Source organism: Sparus aurata, chromosome 7 (assembly GCF_900880675.1).
Source record: "Sparus aurata chromosome 7, fSpaAur1.1, whole genome shotgun sequence".
Classification (NCBI taxonomy): domain Eukaryota; kingdom Metazoa; phylum Chordata; class Actinopteri; order Spariformes; family Sparidae; genus Sparus; species Sparus aurata.
The window spans coordinates 8665243-8686591 of NC_044193.1; the positions used below are offsets into that span (position 1 = coordinate 8665243).

The 21349-nt window shown below is 46.4% G+C and overlaps 2 protein-coding genes across 5 annotated transcripts; one reads left to right on the top strand and one right to left on the bottom strand.

The window, feature by feature from the left end:
• Nucleotides 1-977: 977 nt before the first annotated feature.
• Nucleotides 978-16743, top strand: sema3ga (sema domain, immunoglobulin domain (Ig), short basic domain, secreted, (semaphorin) 3Ga). Of its 2 annotated transcripts, XM_030424471.1 has the most exons (18): nucleotides 978-1628; nucleotides 3517-3655; nucleotides 9429-9589; nucleotides 9693-9755; nucleotides 9884-10003; nucleotides 10209-10302; nucleotides 10419-10538; nucleotides 10682-10827; nucleotides 10939-11053; nucleotides 11156-11225; nucleotides 12315-12459; nucleotides 12574-12796; nucleotides 12880-12968; nucleotides 13066-13107; nucleotides 13199-13356; nucleotides 13439-13506; nucleotides 13600-13724; nucleotides 14617-16743. In XM_030424471.1, exons 2-18 carry the CDS (start codon nucleotides 3544-3546, stop codon nucleotides 15004-15006), a joined length of 2241 nt encoding a protein of 746 aa, XP_030280331.1. In that variant the 5' UTR covers nucleotides 978-1628; nucleotides 3517-3543; the 3' UTR covers nucleotides 15007-16743. The 2 variants fall into 2 exon arrangements, with proteins under 2 accessions (XP_030280331.1, XP_030280330.1); XM_030424470.1 differs by lacking the exon at nucleotides 978-1628 and having other exon boundaries at nucleotides 3544-3655; nucleotides 13597-13724; nucleotides 14617-15006.
• Nucleotides 15612-21331, bottom strand: wasa (WASP actin nucleation promoting factor a). Of its 3 annotated transcripts, none has more exons than XM_030424473.1 (11): nucleotides 21004-21331; nucleotides 20087-20227; nucleotides 19825-19911; nucleotides 19589-19685; nucleotides 19181-19210; nucleotides 19039-19074; nucleotides 18722-18926; nucleotides 18013-18191; nucleotides 17311-17912; nucleotides 17080-17191; nucleotides 15612-16975 (listed from the first exon to the last, which is right to left on the bottom strand). In XM_030424473.1, the coding sequence occupies exons 1-11, from the start codon at nucleotides 21103-21105 to the stop codon at nucleotides 16917-16919; spliced, it is 1650 nt and encodes a 549-aa protein (XP_030280333.1). In that variant the 5' UTR covers nucleotides 21106-21331; the 3' UTR covers nucleotides 15612-16916. The 3 variants fall into 3 exon arrangements, with proteins under 3 accessions (XP_030280333.1, XP_030280332.1, XP_030280334.1); XM_030424472.1 differs by having other exon boundaries at nucleotides 19580-19685; XM_030424474.1 differs by having other exon boundaries at nucleotides 19580-19685; nucleotides 21011-21330.
• Between the last annotated feature and the right edge of the window lie 18 nt (nucleotides 21332-21349).

The window sequence follows — 21349 nt, forward strand, 5'->3', positions numbered from 1 at the left end:
CATGAGGTGTTGGGCGCTGGGCAGTGTACCGGTTCGTCCACGGCCAAAGTTGAGTGCACACGGAAACCTGAACTCTGCACACACACACACACACACACACACACACACACACACACACACACTCATGACTCATTTCCTCAGCTGGAACTGGAAGGGGTGCCTCCGGTGGGGCGGGAAACAAAGCCTTCCCCCCCTCCCTCCTCCCTCCTCCTGGACACTTCTCGACAAACCGCTGCCTCGCACATCACATCTGGCTGATGCCCAGCTCCAGATAAAGGTGCTTTTTTCTTGGTCGAAAATCAAAACCAGAGAATGTGCATTAAAAGATAAATCCGAAAAAATGAAAGCTTTGCTCAAGGCTTTGCCAGGACCTGCCCTCCCCCGTGACCTTTCACACACTGACACACCACATTTGCCTCATGTGTTTATTCTACTTTACTGTCTTTCGCAGGGCCGTGTGTGCCTTTGTGTCCTCGGAGCGCCACACTGCGTCAGAGAAGCTCACCACAAAGCCAGTAATGAAGCGAGGGCTCTCTCTGAAGGCTGTTTTAATTTCAAGCTCAAGGCTCTGTTAACAGGATGGATGTCCTTTACGTCCAGTCCCCCCCCTTACCCTTCTTCTTCTTCTCCTGGCTTTGTCACTGTTGTCATGAGCGCTGAAGCCAGCCACAGAGGCATCCCAGGAATCCTTTTTTCTTTTTCTTTTTTTCCCTGTGACCTGGCTCTCATGTTGGTCTGAGCGGTAATGGCGACACTTGTCTGAGTTGCTGCTCTTTAAACAGTGAATCTCAGCCCCCCCCCCCCAACCACCTCATGTGCATCACGTATAAGAATAGCGTGTGGCCCTCCCGGAGCATGAGAAAAAAAACATTCCCATCAAACAGCTTTCAACATTTCACTCCATTATTTGGTGTTAAGAAGCTTCTGCCAAAGAGAGGGGGGCTACTGAGCTGACACAGATCCATGGCAGAAGTACAGTAAATGTGTGTGTGTGTGTGTTAACTCACCAGCAGTGACAGGGTTAATCATACCCATATGGTGTACCAAGAGGTTTGGTCCAATGCTGCTGTGGGCCAACAGGAGAGGGAAGGCTGGGTGGGGGCAGAACAGAAGGGAGAGGACAGCAGGGCAGACTCTCTCCCTCCCCACACCTGCACCTGGTCACTAGATTCACACTCAGAACTCCCTTTAGAAAAGGCTCAATTTAAAGGGACCAGCCTCTTCGCTCACATGACGGTGATGGTCGCTGCCATCCAGGCTTAAACTTTTTTTTTTCTTTCTTTTCTGGAAACAGTGGAAGAGCCGTTCAGGGATCAGCTGTGTTTTTCCTTCTTCTCCCGTTTTTTTCTTTTTTTGGGAACAAATGCAGTCGGTTAATATCGACTGATTAGTCAGGCAGCGCTTCTTTCTTTCTTTCTTTCCTTTTTTTTTCGTTTTTCCTCTCCAGGGGAATTTAGCAAACCTATCGGATTGTTTTATTCCTGCGCAGCGCTGCTGAGGGAGATTTTTTTTTCCTCCAGCTCCGAGGCACCAAAACGCGGGGAACGCAGCGGGAACAAATCCGCGCAAGTTTTGTGGATCCTCCAAAGGCGTTGTATTTTTGAAAGTCCAGCAAAAAGAACCGAAAGGTAAAGACCGTTTTTAACTTCCCTCTGGTTTAACTTTTAACTCATGTTGGGTTACTGTGTAGTGTAGCGGCGGTGCGGACGGCGGATGACTGCACACGGTTTGTTTTCTCGGGTTCCTATTTCTGGATGTTGAGTTCACAGGTAAGTGCGCACTGCTCCGCGGAAAGAGAGAGGAAAGAAGAAGAAGAAGAATAAGGTTATTGAGATCCTGTAATTACTATTATTATATTTTTGCTTTCTGTAAAAAAAAAAAAAAAAAAAGAGAGAGATGGAAACCATGTGTTGTTACAGCTGAACTTTAATCCGTCCTGCCGGTACCACCCAGCACAGAAACCCATTAGAAACCCCTATGTCATTCATACAGATAGAACCAAGCACAGGCGGGCCATCATCATAAAGATCCACATTTCTGCTCCTGATTGATGATCTCAGACAAAGAGATCACCTCCTATTTCTTTTGTATATCTTCATTTAAATATATACAATGTGCAGGCTGAATTTTAAGCCATAATCCGTTGGAAAAAGACAAATACATATATATATATATATATATATATATAAAACAAGTGTCTCGTAATCACATTTTCTGCTTTTGATGATTTATTCATGTGTGTTGCTGCTGCTGTTCTTCATTGATCCTCTCTCCAGGTGATGAATACCTGCGACTCCTCCTGAAATGTGAAATGTGTCTTTGCATCATCTCCTGGTGCATATGTATTATTAACAAGTGAATGTACAGGGATTGGAGATCCATTCCCCCCCGCTGAGCAGATATATGGCAAACTGTGTGATTATGCCAAGCGAGGCGTCCCCCCCCAACCCTCCACCCTCTCCACCCCTCCACCCGACTCCAGTGGCTTCTGTTTTTGATTTCTCAATATTCAAGTCAGCGTGCCAGTCATTTCTGTGTCATCCACTTATCTTGTCTTCACATCACGCATGACTTACTGCTGTTCCCCCCCCGTGTTGGGAAATAATAATGAACATTTTGTGAATACACCCCACTTTCCCTAAAAGCCCCTCTATTTTTTTTAAGAGGGGCTTGTGCGGCGTGCCACAGGAGGCCTCCGCCTTACACGGACGACACGAGGAGAAGAAAAAGCCCGTGGGGATGGCTTATAGCCCGGGCCGAGCACACCTTCGGGGAGACAATTTAATGGATGTTGTGGACTCAGCTTTTAGTATTCATAATTTATATGGGATCCTCTCCAGCAAAGTGCAGATGCATAATGAATGCTTGAGTTAAGGTCTATCAGTTGAGGCTCGCGTCGTCTCAACACCCCCTAAACTGTCAGGAACTGTTTCAGCGAGGGGGCTACCTGTTTCTTTGAACTGTCATGTATCTCAGCCGTCAGCCTCTGAAGGGTAACGCAGACGTGCTTTTGTTGAAAGACCGAGAGAGGCCGAGGGGAATCGCTGATGGGCTTCGGGAGTCTTGTTTTTCGAGGAAAAAAAAGGGGAGGGGGGGGGCGAAAAAGTGAGGGCGACGTGTTTGAGAAAACCTACAAGGTGAGGGACACGAAGACTTTAATCTCCCATCCTTTTCTTTTCTTTTTTTTCCAGGGTTTCCAGAGAGCTCGCAATACGGCATTAAACAGTCTCAACACATACCTCACTGCGTTTACTCTTTAAATAAATAATAGGGGGCTGTCATAGTTTCCAGAGCAGGTGTGAAGATTTGGACGCCGTTCTTCTCTCCTGCCAGAACTATACGTCTCGCCTTTTTGGAAGGCTTTGCGGGGCCAGACTTCTGATCAGAGACATCAGAGGAGAGAGAGAGAGCGAGGAGTCTCTTGCCTGTCCTTCCCTTTTTCTTTTTCTGTCTCCCATTTCTCTTGGGGCGCTCTATAATAATAGTTCATTCCTCTCCCTTTCTTTTTTCTTCCAGATTTAGATCTCTGCGGGCCCTACCTGCATGACGGTTACCATGACAGCATCTGGAGCCCAACTCCTCCTGTTGGCCTTGTGTGTTTACAGAGGCTGGGGCCTGCAGCAGTCTGCGCCCAGGGTTCGCCTCTCCTTCAAAGGTGAGTTCCTACAGATTAACCCCCCCAAAATAATTAACTCCCCCCCCCCCCCGACAAGCAGTCTTAATAGTTATTTTCTTTTTAGGGTTTTTCTCTCCACTCACACACACGCAAAGTCACAAAAAACTCCCACACCACACCGGTTACACTTCCTCTTCATACGTATGTAAAGAACGTACTTCCTGCCACATGTCAAACAGCGCGACCCTGGAAACAAAAGGTGGATATTACGTGTGGTTGGTTACTGGTGGTGCCCTTCGACAGAATTTTTCTCCCCACACCCTGAACCCAACACACACACACACACACACACACACACACACACACACACACACACACACACACAGGTCTCTGACCCGTCAGCTCTTCCTTGTTTCTGATATGTGACACCACGACATGGAAAAAGGAAGGAAACACCTGAAATTTGATCACAGGAGCAAAATGGTGTTTCAGAATCGAGGCGATCGTAGCCGACTGGACTTGTTTCGGTTTCCTTGACGATGTCCCACCTCTCCTCCAAGAGGCTTCTTGAAGAAGCCTCTTGGAGGAGAGGTGAGATATCTTCAAGGAAACTGAAGCAAGTCCAGTTGCTTACGGAAGGTTCCCATCCAGGTCGTGGTTTACTGGAAGACTTGAAGACTTTCCTTGAGAAGTCTTCAAGGAAACTGAAACAAGTCCAGTCCCCTATGATACATCACCTAGATTTACCACGACCTGTATGACTGAGAACCTTCATCATCGGGTACTTCATAAGTTTGATGTCTTTGGCCGCGAGGTTCGAGTTCAAAATGGCTCGAGGATGGCGTTTTTTTTAAAGCCCCCTGTTTTTTTTGGTGCGGCCGTTTTGGGAGTTTCCCGTGCTGTCGAGATTCATGTCACAAGTATGCGGATGACACCTTTGATCCCCAAAACAATGCCGGATGATTACAGTTATTTCTGCATCCCCCAGTTTGCACCTGACACACGTCACACCTGAGGGAGGTTTGATCAGATTTATAGCCGCGCTTCTCACGCGGAGGCGAGTCAGAAACCAAAAAAAAAAAAAAAAAACACCCTCGTGTTCCGAGGTCAGGTTCAGGCAGCGCGAACACGTCGGGCGTCTCATCTCGTTCTTTAGTTTTTGCAGCGATTCAGAGAGACACATTTACGATTTATTTTTTTTTTTTGGTACAGTTACGACAGCCGACATCTGAAGCGGATTAGAGGTGAGCTAATCAGGAGATATGTGGGGCTGTTTCGAATTCAGCCGATTTTTTCGTCAGACTGGAAACAGCTGCCTGCGCGCTGCTCGCGGCCGCCGAGCACGGCAACAGTTCCATTCGAGGCCCCCGAGAGAAAGAATTGCGGTGCATTTTTATATGACCTTTAACACTAATCCCCTTCCCAGTAAACAGCTTATGCACATACACCGGTGTTGTGGGGTTTTTTCTTTCTTTCCTTCTCTGCAGCAGGGTGCACAAAGTAGTGGTCTGAGCAATTACACAAGTTTGGTCTTGAACTCTTGATCGCGTTCCTTCCCCGCGTTAGATGCAGGAATTCACATCTGTGCAGAGCTGCCCCATGAAAAATTCATGCACGGCAGCTGAGAGGTGTTGAATTGTGAGGGTTTCGCCGCATTCACAGCCCCTCGCCTGCCCTCGCTCGCCCTTCCCCCTAATGCCGAACAAAACAAAAAAAGAGAGAAGGAGAAAAGTTGGATTTACTCCCCGACTGTTTTTCTGCCTCTCCAAGGATTTATTGTTCATTGTTTGTGACACCGAGTCTCTTTGTTCGCCCCCCCCGAGGCGCCTGTGGAGGAGGTTTTTTCCTCAGGGCGGCCGGAGGAACATGTGACTCCTCTGAGCGAATGGACCAGCCTGAGTGACACTCTGGAGGCCTGCAGAGGATAGAGAGATGTTACACAGTTTCACTCTGTCGCTGGGAAGTCGCGTCAGTCTCTCACAAAGAGGCTGACTGAGGCTTTCGCTCGATAGAGCTGGTCATCGTTGCTCGAGAGCAAAATGTAACCGAAGCCGCGTTTCAGAATCTCATCTCACCTCCCCTCGCTGCTGTCACCGGTGTGCTCATGCTTGGGATAGGCCCGGGACTAACCAGCAGTGGTCATTAGTGCCTCAGTGACAATATGTTGTCAGGTTGTAACATGAGAGGCTACAGCACCCGGCCGCAGCTTCATACTATAATTGTGTGTCCTTCCCCGTGTTTCCCTATCAGTGTGAGAATGTTGTCAGGGGATAAGTGTTTGCTGAATGTTTACCAGATGATGGCAGTACATTGTTTGCTATTTTTGGAGAATGGAGACATGTATAGGGGTGTGGCGTTTCTACATTTAGCCCCCTTCAGTGGATCCACTATGGCCCAGTGGAGCTCTGGGCCCCCTCGGCTTGTTATCCTGTGTTTACCTCTCAGGAACAGAACCGGACCTCGTCCCACCTCAAAGGGCTCCAATCTCGCGTGGGGCCGGAGATCCGATTGCGCGGCTTATTTTGGTGGCACCTTGACTGCATCCTGTTATCGGTGACCTCAAAAGGAAGATGGCAGACGCTTTGATGTAAATAAAGATTGCGACTTCCTTCCCGAATACCCCCCCCCCCGTAAGCCGGCTTGTGAGGGGTCCGCGCGGACATCTGTCATTATATAATCCCGCTGTCTTTAACATGCCACATGTGCCGGTCACTATCTGGTCGCAGATGTGTGTGTGTGTGTGTGTGTGTGGGTGGATTGTCATACGGAGGAATGGAAATATGTCACACTCGGAGGCAGAGTGCGGCACGCAGTCCATTTGTCTCGCAGCGGATGAAAACTGTTCAATCAAAGCTTTCAGGAGAACAAAAAAAGAAAAAAGAAAAAGCAGAAACATTTTCCACCGCAGCGTGTCTTAACAGGCTACGCTCTGCTGAACACAATCCTGATCTTAAGAATTAGCTCCCAGTTCCACTGACCGTGTCTCCTAAGGGACCCGCTTTTTTTTTTCCTCAGTCTTCTTAACTCCAGCCGGCATGTGGCGCCTTCAACTCAATCAGACAGCCAGGACGCATAAAATATTAAGATCTTAAAAGCAAATATGTTTCTTAAAACGCACTAAGTTGAGTTATATTTAATCAGTGACACACATTTTTCCAGAAAAGTAGTGAGAAGGGTGTTGTACGCGGGACCACAAGTTCATCCAAGTCAGTAATGAAACATGTTAAAGGCATAAAGGGAATAATGTGAGGAGTCACCTCTGCTCCCCCTGCTGTTGGTTCTCCTAGTGGAGGAGTTGGTTTTTAAACTAAGCTGGAACATTTTTTTTTTTTTCAGAGATGAGCTGAGTGCTGAAAACCTTCACTCATGTAAAAAGTGCAACAACTCCCATGAAAATGACTCAAGTGAAAGTGAAAATTCCCATTTGAGAAAAAAAAGTATCTGCTTATTAGATTCAAAATGATGACATAAGCAGCTCGTATTGATGGAGGATTTTTTTAATGAAGTAGTAAATCATCATCACTGGGATGTTTGAGGGGCATCACGTTTGAGATGTGGTTTTTAGGGCGTCGCAGAAGGTCGTGAAATATTTAGAGTGGAGAGAGGACACTTCGCCATGTTTTGTCCACGACAAGAGGAAACCTAGAGTGCACTTTATCACGTTCTGTCCACCGTACGGACACTTTCTCTGTGGTTTTTTTTGTACATCGCCCACCTTCCACTCCCCTCGAGACCACCAAAGATCCTCACATCAGGCGCTACCGTTACACACACCAAATTAACACTCGCTAGCTAACAATTCAGTTTTTAAAAGCCAGAGTTCTTCATCACTTAATCTTTGTCTTTCTTAGATCCTTCTATCAAAAGTGTGGACAGGGATGGTTGCCTGAATCTGCCTCTTGTTCTTTGGTTTCGCTCCATCATCGCCCCGTCACGTTCAAAAGTCAAGTGGTGCTTTGTTTTCTTCCCAGACAAGCACGGTTGCCAGATCGGTGTGATGCTTTCCAGCCCAATAATCGCTCCAAATGCAGCCAAGTCTCCAAGAAACTACTTTGATGTCGTCCATACAGTGTTGTGCTTCATCACGACTTTTAGTTATGACATGGTAATCACAGGTGCGATGGAAGACAGATAGAAGTCCGCGTCGTGCAGCTCGACTATAAAACTGTTTTTTCCATTTCTGCGTCAGAACGTTGATTTTTGAGTCTCACTCCCAACCAAAAGAGTCAAGACTCAAATATCAACCCTTTCAAAACGAAGAACAGCTAAAGGACCGGCTCAAATAACAAAAAATAAGTTGGTTTCATCTAGTAAACAGCGACAGACCTTAAAAGTATAGCCTTAAGAGAGAGACAGAAGGAGAAAGACAGAGGTGTATGTCTGGAATCCCATGCAATTAAAAAAAAAGGCAAACAAATTATGATGTTGTGATGCAAAACACAGAGGTGTCTCTCACCACAAATATAATGATTTGCATAAACACTGCAGCTCGTGTGTGTTTACAAGTTGTGGGTGGTTCGGTAATGATGGTGCCGCCATGAGCAGAAGAAAGTGTGGCTCCGTATGCGTTTTTCTTTGTCGTTGCGACGGTGTTCTCGGTCCCTCGGGCCCTCTTCAGCATCAGCGACCGTACTCCGTCACAGCCGCAGATATTTTATACGTGCCACACCCTAAAGACAAACATTTTCTTTCCATCCGTTTGATCCCCGCATGTGGCACGAGCGAGGCAGTGTTTTCTTTTTAACTTCTGCGGTGGTTTAATTGGCTGTGTTCTGTCACTGCCCATTTTCTTTCTCCCCGAGTCTTAAGTCATTCAAGGCCTCCTGATTGTTTGTTCCCACCCTGGTGGAGGAGTATAATTGTCTGATCACCATTACATGTGTCATTAGGGTGTGTCTGGTGACACGTTTGGAGTGTGGTTGGTGATCTTGAAGACTTGAAGGCCCGAGAGCCGAAAACGAAAAGAGAAAAAAGGGCACATGAAGCCGGACCGAGAGACACTTTTTCTGCTTTTCCAGTCTGCTTCCAGTGATCAGAACCTCAGTACAGTCCTGAGTGTGCGTTACGTTCCTATTAAATGATAGTAACTCTCAGTGGAGTACATTAAAGAGATGTCGTATCAAAGTTGTGCTGCATGTGTTTTGCATAACTAATTCATACAATTTATGGATGTGTTTTTAATTAGGGGATGCATGATATGGATTTTTTTTCCCGATAATTACCTGCTTCTCATGGCCGATACCGATGAGATAATCAATAATAAGCTCCTGACCTTTTGTACAGGCACACCTGAGGGTGAGAGAGGCTCAGATGTAGTGAGCAAAGATGACTGATTTAATATTCCTCAGCTCTAATAGGATTTGTTGTGTTGAACCTCATCGGCTTTTTTCCTTCGTCTCTGAACACTTACGTACGTATCTTGCTATTGATCAGCAATTATTTCATTATCATCTAATAACCACCAACCTATCATTTTTAATGCATTTTTCCAACCACCCAAATTTCTGTCCTCCTGCCCGAACACATTTTACCCCCAAATTACACGAAGAAAAAAAACCCTCCCGACCTGGCAACGCTGCCAGGCAGCTGGTATCTTGGCATCTACAGCAGAGATGCTCCGTGCGTGCCGCCATCACACTCGCTCCCATCAATTTAGAGCAGACTTGTTGTAACGAAGGTGTGATTGGCAAATGTGGTGACTTATAAAGTAGGCCGCTCACTCGTAAATATACTCAAGTGACGAATAGAAGTACAGTTTGTTTTTTTTTAAAGTGCACGAAAAGTACTGACAGAACGACTTATTTTCACACAGAACTGATGGACACGAGGGCGGCGAGACCCTTCAGTTTCTCCTTCAACACCAGCGACTACCGCATCCTGCTGATGGATCAGGATCAGGGCCGTCTGTACCTGGGCAGCCGGGAGTACCTGGTGGCCCTGGACATGCACAACGTCAACAAAGAGCCCCTCATCGTACGTACAACTTCTACCAGCTTGAATCCAGTCTTCTGTTGGGTTCCAAGTCTCTGTATCTTTAACAATCAAGTTTTTTTTTTTGCCTTTCTCAAAAATACAGATCCACTGGCCAGCGTCTGCTAAGAGAAAGGGCGAATGTCAGATGACAGGAAAGGGAAGACAGGTGGGAACATGTGTTTGCATCCTGCTCTTTCAAAAGAGATCCGAGCCCTCACCCTTTTTTTTTCAAGACGGGACAATGACGACGATGCTGTTTAAAATACCATTTGTCTTACTCCTTCTTTCGCGCAGGGCGAGTGTGCCAACTTTGTGCGCCTCATAGAGCCGTGGAACCGCACCCACCTCTACACCTGTGGGACGGGGGCGTACCAGCCCATCTGCACATTCATCAACAGGGGCTGGAGAGCAGAGGTGAGCAGGGGGAAAAGAAGGGAAAAGAAAAAGAAAACCACTAACGCAGCTCCCCGAGTGGGATTTACCGCACGATTCCCTCAGCTGCAGGCCTGGAAAGCGTCGTCCTGCTAAATATTTCAGGAGTACAAACTGGGACACTGATTTGTTTATGAATTCCCCCCGCACGCTCCCATGTGACATTTTAACTATCTATTTTCTGCAGGACTACCTGTTCCGGCTGGTCCCTGGGTACGTGGATTCAGGGAAGGGGAAATGTTCCTACGATCCCAAACAGGAGAACATCGCCGTTCTGATCCGTAAGAGCAGGCAGAGAGGAAACAAAATCACAAACTCTTTTAAAATTCCTCACGCTACTGAGTCACGAAGCCTCACCTCTGCGCTCACTTCCTCTCTCTCCCCCCCCCCCCCGCAGATGGTAACCTGTACGCAGGTGTCCACATTGACTTCATGAGCACAGACGCCGCTCTGTTTAGGACCATGGGAGGCAGAACAGCGATCAGAACGGAGCAGTACGACTCCAGGTGGCTCAACGGTGAGTAAGTGTGGGTGTGAGGAGGTAAACGCTGCAGATTACAGGTTATGGTTCCTCTCCTCTTCTTTTTTTTTTTTTCCTTTTTTTATTTGACAACCACTTGCCTCAATCCCCTCTCTACTTATCCGTTGTTATCCCCGCAGAGCCCGTGTTTGTTCAGATCCAGCAGATCCCTGACAGTGCAGAAAAGAACGACGACAAGCTTTACTTCTTCTTCCGTGAGAAGAGCCTGGACTCGAGCGGCGGGGCGAGCCCCAGCGTTTTAGCCAGAGTGGGCAGAGTGTGTCTGGTGAGGCGAGCCTCATCGCGTATGCAGCGAAAAATGCATTCAGCTCACCTTTGTGCGATATGTAACACGTTGTGCGTATTGAGCCGTGACCCAATTTCCTTTCCTGTCTAGAATGATGAAGGAGGGCAGAAGTCCCTGGTGAACCGCTGGACGACGTTCCTGAAGGCTCGCCTTATCTGCTCGGTGATAGGAGAAGACGGAGTGGAGACGCGGTTTGATGAACTACGTGAGGCCACAATGAAATAAGCACTCCGATTAAAACCGATTGCATTTTAAGTGCGGGCGCTCTCACCCTCGCGTTATTGATTTTGTATCGTTCCTCTTCCAGGAGATGTGTTTATTCAGCCGACGCAGGACGAGCGAAACCCGATGGTGTACGCTCTCTTCACCACGGCCGGGTGAGTTTAGTTTGGAGGCCCGGCTGATAAATTCAGGCCTCTTCCCCAACCGATCTGTTCTCACAGGTTTCGCATATTCGGAAGAAGCATTTGGATGTTTTTTAAGTACGACTAAGTTTCGTCATCTACAGAATATTTCTGGAGACAACTGAATTAAAGGGGACTTGTTTTAAAATGAAAGAAAAAAAGCATATAATGGCGCCATCATCCGTAATAATCTGAATCTCCTGAAGCCCCGAGATCCCAAATTGACCTGAAAAGAGTTTATTTATTCCACCCTTGACGCACGGTGGAGCTCGTGCACGACCTCAGAGGTGCTCCATGCTAACGCTTTTCGCTTACAGTGAAGAGTTCATCTTAAAGAAGGGTGAAGATAATGTCTTTTCAAACCAGTTTTCAGATCTCTGGGCTTCTAGAGACTTTTCTCTTGTTTTTTTGACATTATGTCTCAAACAAGAACACATCTGCTTCAGTTGTTTGGGAGAACGCGGCGACGCTGTGAAGCTGTGAAGCTCCAGAAATGTTTTGTGGATTATGAAACTCCACCCAACTTTCCATCAGCATGGGGATGTGTCGATAATGACTTCATTTTCAGTTTTAGCTGAAAGTCCAGCATAAAAAATATTACTCAGGTACAAATACACTCTATCAAAATTTACTCGAAGTGCTCATAATGCAAAACAATGACCCCTGTGATTGTTTTACTCTTTTATTTTTGTATTAATATATATTTTGACTGTTCGTTTTATTTGTAATTAGCATTTTTCAGCTGTCGGTTACATACCGACTGTTTTATTTACGTGCGTTCAACTCACAAAACATGTCTCGATGCTGTCGTGTTGTGTCTGGTAAGTAAGCGGTACAGACAGGTCGGACAGATGTGAGAGGGGAGTCAAAAAGTCAAATAGTTCCCTCTGAATTGTAGAGAGGGAAAAATATAAAGCAGAATCAAATTAAGACACTCTTAAATATACTTTGTTGCATTCTGTCACTGCAATCTCGCGGCTGATTTTTGCTGTAATTTCAGAGACAGGGCTCAAGCTGTCTCCTCCCTCCACCTCTCACCTTAATTGTCCGTCTCTGCTCCAGCTCTGTGTTCAAGGGCTCAGCCGTCTGCGTCTACTCGATGGCTGATATTCGCAACGTCTTCAACGGGCCGTTCGCCCACAAGCACGGCCATAATTACCAATGGACCGAGTACACTGGCAAGATTCCCTACCCCCGGCCTGGAACAGTAAGTCTGAGTCATGTTATTTCCAAAGTGATGCAATCAGATAAACCACTGTCATCCGAACGATGATGTAAACAAACTCGGCCTCCTATAACGACTTCCTTCGTCCCCATCCAGTGTCCAGGGGGAACGTTCACTCCTGGCATCCGCTCCTCCAAGAACTTCTCGGATGAGGCCGTGAATTTCATCAGAGCTCATCCCCTCATGTTCCATCCGGTTTATCCTATCCACCGCCGCCCCCTGGTGGTGAGAACCGGCGTGGACTACCGCTTCACTGCCATGGTGGTGGATCAGGTGGATGCTGTGGACGGCCGCTACGAGGTGCTGTTCCTGGGGACAGGTGAGACGGCGACAGGGCCGATGGCTTGAGGGTTATCTTGGCAAGACGATGTGGTTCTTTACTATGATCCCTCTCGCTTCCAGATCGAGGCACCGTCCAGAAAGTTATAGTTCTGCCGAAGGACCCAACGAGCATGGAGGAACTGACGCTGGAGGAAGTGGAGGTGTTCCGGGTACGTCTAAAGATGTGATCCTGAAAAGACTAAAATACTCCAGCCTTAAAAACAGAGTCTTATTCTTTCATCTTTTTTGCTTTGTATCCATTTACAGAGCAGAGCTGCAGTCAAAACGATGAAGATATCCTCTAAAAGAGTAAGCAAATTCACCTCAAGCACAAATCTGACGCACAACAGATTCCTCACAGCCACACTGAGCTGACTTTATTCTGCTTGCGCCACCACAGCAACAGCTGTACGTGTCATCAGACGCGGGGCTGACCCAGGTGTCGCTGCACCGCTGCGGCGTGTACGGCCGGGCCTGCTCCGACTGCTGTCTGGCTCGAGACCCCTACTGCGCCTGGGATGGAGAGAGCTGCTCCGCCTTCACCCCGTCCACAAAGAGGTCAGAGGGGTCTCTTATCTTCTCAGCATCTTCACACAAGCGAGGATGTGCACTTAATCCTTAACTCTGATCTTTTCCTCAGGAGGAGCAGAAGACAGGATGTCAAACATGGTGACCCGCTGAGGCAGTGCAGAGGCTTTAACGCCAAAGGTCAGGCGACTTTTTTGTGTTTTGCACACTTGAAATTGAATTGGCTTTGTTTTTCAGCTGTCACCATTTCTCTTGTCTCTTTCGGTGCAGTAGAGAAGCGTCTGAGAGAAACGGTGCAGTTTGGGGTGGAGGGCAGCAGCACCTTCCTGGAGTGTCAGCCTCGCTCTCCTCAGGCCACCGTCAAGTGGCTGTTCCAGAGGGAAGGAAAGAGGAAACTGGTGAGGAAGAAGAGAGAAGTTAGCAGAATATTTTGACATTCTGGGGGGAATACAACCACTTGCTCTGTTGCTATAAGAAGATGAGAATATTGACACAAACATTATTTCAACACTTGTTTTTTGGGATTAAATAAACGAGATACCACATGTTAATCAGTGAGTTTAGTTGCTTGTAGCTGCATTTTTATTTCATTAAGATAGAGCTAGGCTAGCTGATTCCTCCTGTTTCCTCCTTTATGCTAAGCTAACAGGCTACTGGCTCTGAGTTGATATTTACAGGACAGATATAAGAGTGATATTGTTTTTTCCATCAAATCCTCACCAAGAAAGCAAAAGATCTACATTTTTCCAAATAATTTAAAGCTTTAAAGGGACATTTCATCCGAAATGAACTAGAGAATGAACAACAACAGTCCACTTTTGTACTCAGAAACACCAGCCACATAAATACGCTAGTTTTTTAAATCAGGATCCATGGTTTATTTCTTGAGAAACTAACAAAAATGTTGAAAAATGCCCATCTCGTGATGTCAAAGGGCTTCAGGAAAGATTTGTGGATCTGACTCTCTTTATCAGTATCCACACCATAAGTTAATGTGGTCTATTCTGGGGTGAAACTCATCCTCCATTCAAGTTTCGGGGGAAATCTGATCAGTAGTTTTTGTTCAATCGTGGAAACAGATGGAAACAGGTATGTTTTAACCGTTTCCATCCATCAAATACACCAAAACAATCTAGATGAATAGAAAGCATTACAGGTAATAGGAAAAACACATTTTGGATTTTGGGGTGAACTGCCCCTTTAATAGCATCAACCACTTGTTCATTTGTGATCTGTATAAAAAAATCAGTTCCCTCTCTTAGACTTTACCTCTTACTCTCTTTCCTGCAGCTCAACCGTGCGGGAGGCATCCTGAAGACCAACCACGGCATCCTCCTGAAGTCTCTCAACCAGTCGGACGCGGGGCTCTACCACTGCCTCGCCACCGAGAACAACTTCAAACACACGGTGGCCCGCGTGGCGCTGCGCATCCTCGACCGAGACATCGTGTTGGCCCTCACCGATCAAGACGAAGAGGAGGAGCCCAAAACTCGCCAAGCGGGACCGTACGTGCAGTCCTCCGTCGCCTCCACGCCCTTCCCGCCGGAGATAAGACTGATTAACCAGTACTGCCAGTCGTACTGGGAACAGCTCAGCCCCAAACAGCAGCAGCAGCAACAGCAGCAGCGCAAACGCACCAGCCGCAGGCACACAGAGAGCCAGGACCAAGGCCTCGGCTAGAGGGCCGCACTGACGCCGTCCAACACTGGCCTGTCTGGACTTTTTGGTGGACTTTTATGTTTTGACATGCATGTTCGTGTGTCACCTCCGGTCATGAGGCAGGTGATGCCGTCATGCTGTCGTTAAAGTGCCATATCGGTGGTTTTGCAAAACAATAGCTGAGGAAACACAAATTGTGTATATTTTACATGACCTGTGACCACTTCCCAAAGAGCAGTGGACAGTTTTAGATGGATTCTTTTTTTTTTTTTTCACTTTCAGGTTTCGGTTCATTAGTTAGTGTGACATTTAATCAGCGTAGAGATCTGACACTGGCTCGCAATTTATCATCCATCACAACAGATTGTTTTAAAACGTCTTGTTCAGGTGCTTAAAACCTGGTGCCTCCATATCCCACAATGCAACTCAGCCACGAAGTGACATCACTGGAGGCAGTTTATCAGATTACATGGAGCTTCTTCTGGAGCCACAAAATTCTTAATACTACTTTTTTCACAAGACCTGAAAACACACAATTTCCATTATTAGTGGAGTTACACTTTAACAAATGGTCAATCTATATTGAGGTAAACTTTAGTCATTTGACTGTTGACAAACGATGAAATGATTTATAAACCATTTATTATTATAAGATATTAAGAAATCTAAACACCAATTGCAACTTTATAATGACCAAAATAATGTTTATAGTTGAACGACACTGTATTTATTAACCATTTACAAAGAATTACGAGTATTAGTCGCAACTTTACAACAAACATGGCTTCAAATGGTTGATTTTTATTAACTAAAGTTTAATTTATTACATTACATGCTCGAACATTATGTCTCTTCCAGGTTTGATTTACCAGAGATTTTTCGATTCTTAAATTTCAGATTTCGGACGGTCTTTGAATGCACCAAAAATGAGACTTTCTTTTCAAAACACATCTGGACTGCACCTGGACAGACGGGTCACGTGTTGTTGTTTTGGGTAAAACGGCCGATGTGATGTAAAGTATACGTCGACCTCAACGCGCAAAACCACAGATACGGTACTTTCAAGTATCTTGAAACAGAAATGTAATATATTGATTGTGAATATAATATATATGGTCATTGGATTACTCTTGTATTGTATGGACATAATATGATGAATGCAGATGTTGCATGCATACCTGTCGCTGTTTGTCGTAAGTTGTACATTTTTACTGTCGTTCCGTTTTTCAGCCTTGTCGTGTGACGATGTTTTGTGAGCTGTACCGTGTTCTGTTAAGCTAAATTCCATTGGATGTTTTGTCATATAATGACTCCCTTACTGTCCCGTGCTCTAGTGACCTGCAGTATGCGAGTGTTGAAGATATGTATCGCGTACGGTGTTCTTCCAGTTATGCACTTTGTCGGTGGTGGTATTCGAGGGGGAATTGGGGATCTTTGCACAGTTGTATGAGAAAAATGCTAAAATAACGTAATGTTTTCTTTTTTTTTTTTATGTACAGGATGTTTTAAAAAAAAACCATGGGAATGAAACTGGCTCAGATTTAGTATTGGTTGTTGTTGTTCCGTCATAAGCTGTATTTACAGGTTGTTGTTTTTTTTAAAAATGGCTAAAAATAGAAGCGCATAAAAAAACCAAGATATTTTCCAGCGAGAGCCGCCGTTCACCTCCGTCGTGAGTAACACAGTGTTTGTCATGCTGATGAATCCTACACTGGAAATGTTCAAACAATTATATAAAACATTTCAGACTTCTCTTAAGCTCGTGTTGTTTCACTTTTCACGTCCTTCGTGTTGAAGTATTTGCTTTTTTATTTCATCTTCCACACAGCCACATTGTCTGACATCGTGTAACAGTGCTGCAGAGTGAGAGGCCTGAAACTGAAATCACAGCTGAGCTAAGTTCGAAATCCACACAAACTAGAACTCCCACATCAGTCGTCCCATTCGTCGTCGTCGTCGTCTTCGTCGCCGCCGTCGTCTTCGCTCTCATCTGAAAAAAAAAAAGAGGACGAATGCAAAGATGTGAGACTCTTTTGGTTTTGCCTTTTCGGTGGGTCCCTTCATGTGGAGTGTAAATAATGCCCTTATATTTACCAGAGGAGTGGATGACTTTACTCCTCTTCTGCATGACCGACATGAGAGCACCAACGATGCCCTCGCTGGACTCTGGTGTCGTGGGCGGAGCTGCTTCAGAAGCATCTGGCACCTGTAACACACGCCAGAATCGGAGGAGAGCGTCTGATCATTCAGCTCTGTGACACAAACATCGAAAAACCAAATGTTGGCGTGTGTGAAATATTCCTGAGAGCGAGGAAGTGGTTTTACATTTCTGAGCTTCTTCCCCAGTCGGATCTGGTCCAGCAGAGCTCCTCTTCCGTCTCCTCCTCCAGCAGGTGGAGGAGGAGCAGGTGCTGGTGTGCCACTGGAGAAAGCAGGGGGAGGAGGCGGGAAATCTAAAGACATGGAGGTTTGGGGAGGTGGAGGTGGAGGGGGTGGCGGGGGAGGCGGAGGTCCTCCTCCTCCTCCTCCTCCTCCTCCTCCTCCTCTGCTGGGTGTAGATGGGACAGGAGGAGGTGGGAATCCCCCAGAGCGCTGATGGCTCGATGGAGGCGGGGGAGGAGGTAGGTTGTGGGAGGATGAGGTGTGAGAGGGCTTCGCCGATGCCGGTGGGGAGGGGTAAGGAGGTGCAGTGTGTGCTGGTGGTGGAGGCGGCGGAGGACCACCTCTGCCTGATGCAGGAGGTGGGGGTGGCAGACCTCCACGTGATGGAGCTGCTTGGGGGCTCCCACGCGGTGACTGGCCTGGGAGAGGAGGCAGGGGGCCAGAGCGGCCTCGAGGAGGTGGAGGGGTTGGAGCAGACTGACCGGAGCCCGGCAAAGGAGGGAGAGGCCCTTGTCTGCCGGGTGGAGGTGGTGGAGGTCCAGAAGCTACGATGCAATAACAACATATGTTAGATACGCCTGAGTTTTAGATCAGAGGGAGCAGCTACACGAATAAGGAGCAGGATGGTGCGAGTGTGAGTCTGACCTGTTTTGTTCACCTCCCTCTTGACCGCCTCCATGCCTCCGGACTGCTCGATGACGTTGTAGATGAGCTGGGACGTCTTTTCATCCCTCATCTCAGCCTCGCCGATCCCGGCCTTGGAGAGCAAGCTCAGCAGGTCGGGGTCGATGTTGTTGGGATCCCAGCCGACGTGGGTGACATGTCTGAGGGTGAGGAGACAGATGGAGACCACGCGATACGGTTTAACGAATCCTGTAAAACAACGAGGCTTTGGTCCGCAGTCTCGTTTGATTATTGTCTCTGCATCGCTGTCATTTTTGAGATATGGTGCCATGAATACAAAGTGGCGGAGGGATAAAAATTTGCATGAAGTACGGCTTGAATAACTAACATTTTCTTATTTACTTTTTTTTTTTTCTGTGACTGAAAACACATCTGTTATTCACCGAAGGGTCTATATTTAAACAGAAATATAAGCTAGTCTTCGCATTTGAATAAAGGCTGATTATGCTAAACATGACCATGTTTGTGTGTATTTTTTTTTTAGTCACAGAAAAAAATCTTACACAGAAAACAGAAGATCTCATTTAGTTGATTTTTGTTGTTGTTTTTTGTGTGATTTTCTGAAAACGAAAGGATTTTACTCTTAAATCACTTTCAACACCGTCGACGTTTATGTAACACGTGATTGGCATGACCTTTTACAAAAAAATGTTTTTTATTAAACACTCACTTAAATCCACTGGGGGCCCCTATGTCCGCTTTGGAGAGCTTGGAGCCCTTTTTCTTGTTCTTATCCTTCTTGTCTTTCTTTCCTTTGCTGCTCAGAAGTGAGGCAGGGGCGGGCGAAGGCATCGAGCGGTAGCGTGACGACTGGATGTCTGGGTTCTGGATGTCCACGGTGGCCATGTGGAAAGAACCGGGGCCACCGGGGGACGCTTCAGGGGGGAGACGGAGAGCACGTGTGTTAGTACTATTTAATCTCATTCACGTGTCACTGGTGGTGGTAAAGTTACATTAGAGGCATGTGGAAGTGAAGGAGCTACACACCTTGTCCAGGTGGGGGAGGAGGCAGAGAACCTCTGTCTGCAGCGACAGGAAAAAAAGGGGAAAGAAGTAAAAATATATTCTTACAGTTTGCTCCACATGTAAAAAGAAAATGATGCAGTCATGAAGTGTATTGCAGTCTCACCACTGGGCGGCGGGGGGCGCTGTTTCTTCTCTGTCAGTAACAAGGAGGTGAGAGAAACCATTTTGTGTCACGTTGCAGCATCGTAGCACATTATTTATCCAGCTAAAATACACTCTAAACATCTAACTTTTGCTCAGTTCAGGATAAAATAGACAAGTTATTAGTGATCAGTTGTCATACATTGATCCATCAGCAGCTGAGGGTTTATGCAGAAGTCTCTGCACTCGTAGAATATTTGAAGATTTCAGAATTTAAGTTGATGTAAATGATTATTTGTTTCATTTGTGGTAAGCAGCGCATTAGCACAATAACATACGTAAACATTTTGCGTTTTGCAATTAGCATCATTAAAAGCAGACACTTCATGTTGTGTCATTCTAAAAATAAACCTCTCGTTACCTCGCTGACCTTGACGGTTTTGTCTCTGGTTGATTTTATCCTCGACAGCATTTTGGAAGGTGTCTGCTTCCTCTTGGGCCGCGAAGTTCAGTCCGACCTGACAGTCCTGATCGCGTGAGTAAAGAGAGAAAAAACAGACAGTGAATGACTCTGGGGTTTGGTGACCCGCACGAATAATTGCGGAGCGTCACATCATGATTTAAGCAAAGATGGAGGATGAGGGGTAAGACGAGGGGCGTGCTTACATCTGCAGGGAAGGTATGAAAGTACGGTTGCGGCGAGCTGTAAACAATCTGGTTGTAGAGCTCCTGCTCCCAAACCTGCCTCCCTGTCTGTGGAGAAACATGGTTCACATGTCAGTTTCACGGCGTTACTCACGTAGGATGTGAGTAATCTTGCGTCATTGTTTAGTAACTTTTCAATTCCAGGGAAGTACATGGAAAGATCATCAGCCGAGAGGAGGCCTTCTGATCAGACTCTTGGTGTGAAGGCAGAACTTAAGGTTACCTTCAAATCAAACATCCGTATGAAGTAGGAGCGCTGAGGGTTGTCTTTGACGAAGCAGACGACCCCGGTGTGCTGCAGGCTCCACACCGACGGGCTGTGAGGCAGAGCCATGTACAGCTGGGCGACTGCGGTGGCCACGGACTATCAACACAGATGGACACACACAAACACACATTGATAACAGTTAAGCACTGATAGGACACTTGAGAGCATTTTATTGCAGCCAACATGTAAATGTGCAGCTTTGTGGTGAGGATTCACTTCCTTGTCTGCTTTCATTTGCTCAGATAACAACTTGTGCTTCCTTGGTGCTCTTTAGTTTGTATAAACCATTAAAAAAAATGTGCAGACGATGGTTTTTCTTTTGCCGTCGTCGGGCCGCTCGCGTAGGCCTCTCGACATAAGTCGGCTTCCAGTTCTCTGTTAGACCCAGCGATAGTCTAATTCTGACACCAGAGGAAGAAACAGCTCAGCCATCATTTCCTGTTACAGCTACCTCCTTTTAGATGACCTAATGTCAGCGTTTACAGTTTTAACATCAACGTGCTAAAGAAACAATTAAGTGATCATCCTTTTTTTTTCTTCTTAAAAAGCCTGGCGATCAAATTTCCCTCAAAATATAAGACAAATAGAAAGAAGCTCAGAAAAGCAGTCAAACTAAGACGGCGGTGTTTGAAGAGTCTCAAGTCAGAAGCCGTGAACTGTTCTCATTTACAAATCGAGACGTGATGTTTAACCACCGGAATGAAACCACACTTTTTGCGCAACAACCAGAAAAACCGGCTCTATCTCAAACATGCTCTATCTCCTTTCACTTTTCTAATTAACTCCTCCGCCCCAAAAGGACGCAAGTCAGATCGAGTACAGCAGGATATTCGTCCTCGCAGTGTTCGACCCGCTCCCCGATCAGAACTTACAGCACACCTTCTGCCCAGCAGGTCCTCCAGCTTCTCATTCTCCTGCAGGCTCAGCAGGGAGCTCCGGGAGCTCTCCACTTTAGACTTCGATCCACGGCTCATCGTCTTCAAGTAAAAATCTCCCACTTTATCTCAAAATTGTACGTGTGCAGCATTTGAAATAAAAAAAAAAGCGTCGTCTCTACACTCTTCAGTCAAGGAAGTTTCTCTTCTCTGTTCTGTGTGCACACATCAACTCAAAGCAGGAAACGGCCAACCGCACTTCTCTAACCCCCACTTTTCTTCTTTCTCTCAGATGCAGCGCACGAACGAATGTGTTACTTCCATTTCACGGCAGAGGCAACGC

What these genes read in the sequence shown, in the direction of transcription:
- sema3ga (XM_030424470.1), top strand. Translation starts at nt 3,544, where the DNA reads ATGACGGTTACCATGACAGCATCTGGAGCCCAACTCCTCCTGTTGGCC. An exon ending in ACAGGGGCTGGAGAGCAGAG is followed by an intron (nt 10,004 to 10,208) that starts GTGAGCAGGGGG and finishes TATTTTCTGCAG; the next exon opens with GACTACCTGTTCCGGCTGGT. An exon ending in CCTACCCCCGGCCTGGAACA is followed by an intron (nt 12,460 to 12,573) that starts GTAAGTCTGAGT and finishes GTCCCCATCCAG; the next exon opens with TGTCCAGGGGGAACGTTCAC.
- wasa (XM_030424472.1), bottom strand. Translation starts at nt 21,105, where the DNA reads ATGAGCCGTGGATCGAAGTCTAAAGTGGAGAGCTCCCGGAGCTCCCTG. An exon ending in TTCATACCTTCCCTGCAGAT is followed by an intron (nt 19,686 to 19,824) that starts GTAAGCACGCCC and finishes TCACGCGATCAG; the next exon opens with GACTGTCAGGTCGGACTGAA. An exon ending in TAAAGTCATCCACTCCTCTG is followed by an intron (nt 16,976 to 17,079) that starts GTAAATATAAGG and finishes TTTTTTTTTCAG; the next exon opens with ATGAGAGCGAAGACGACGGC.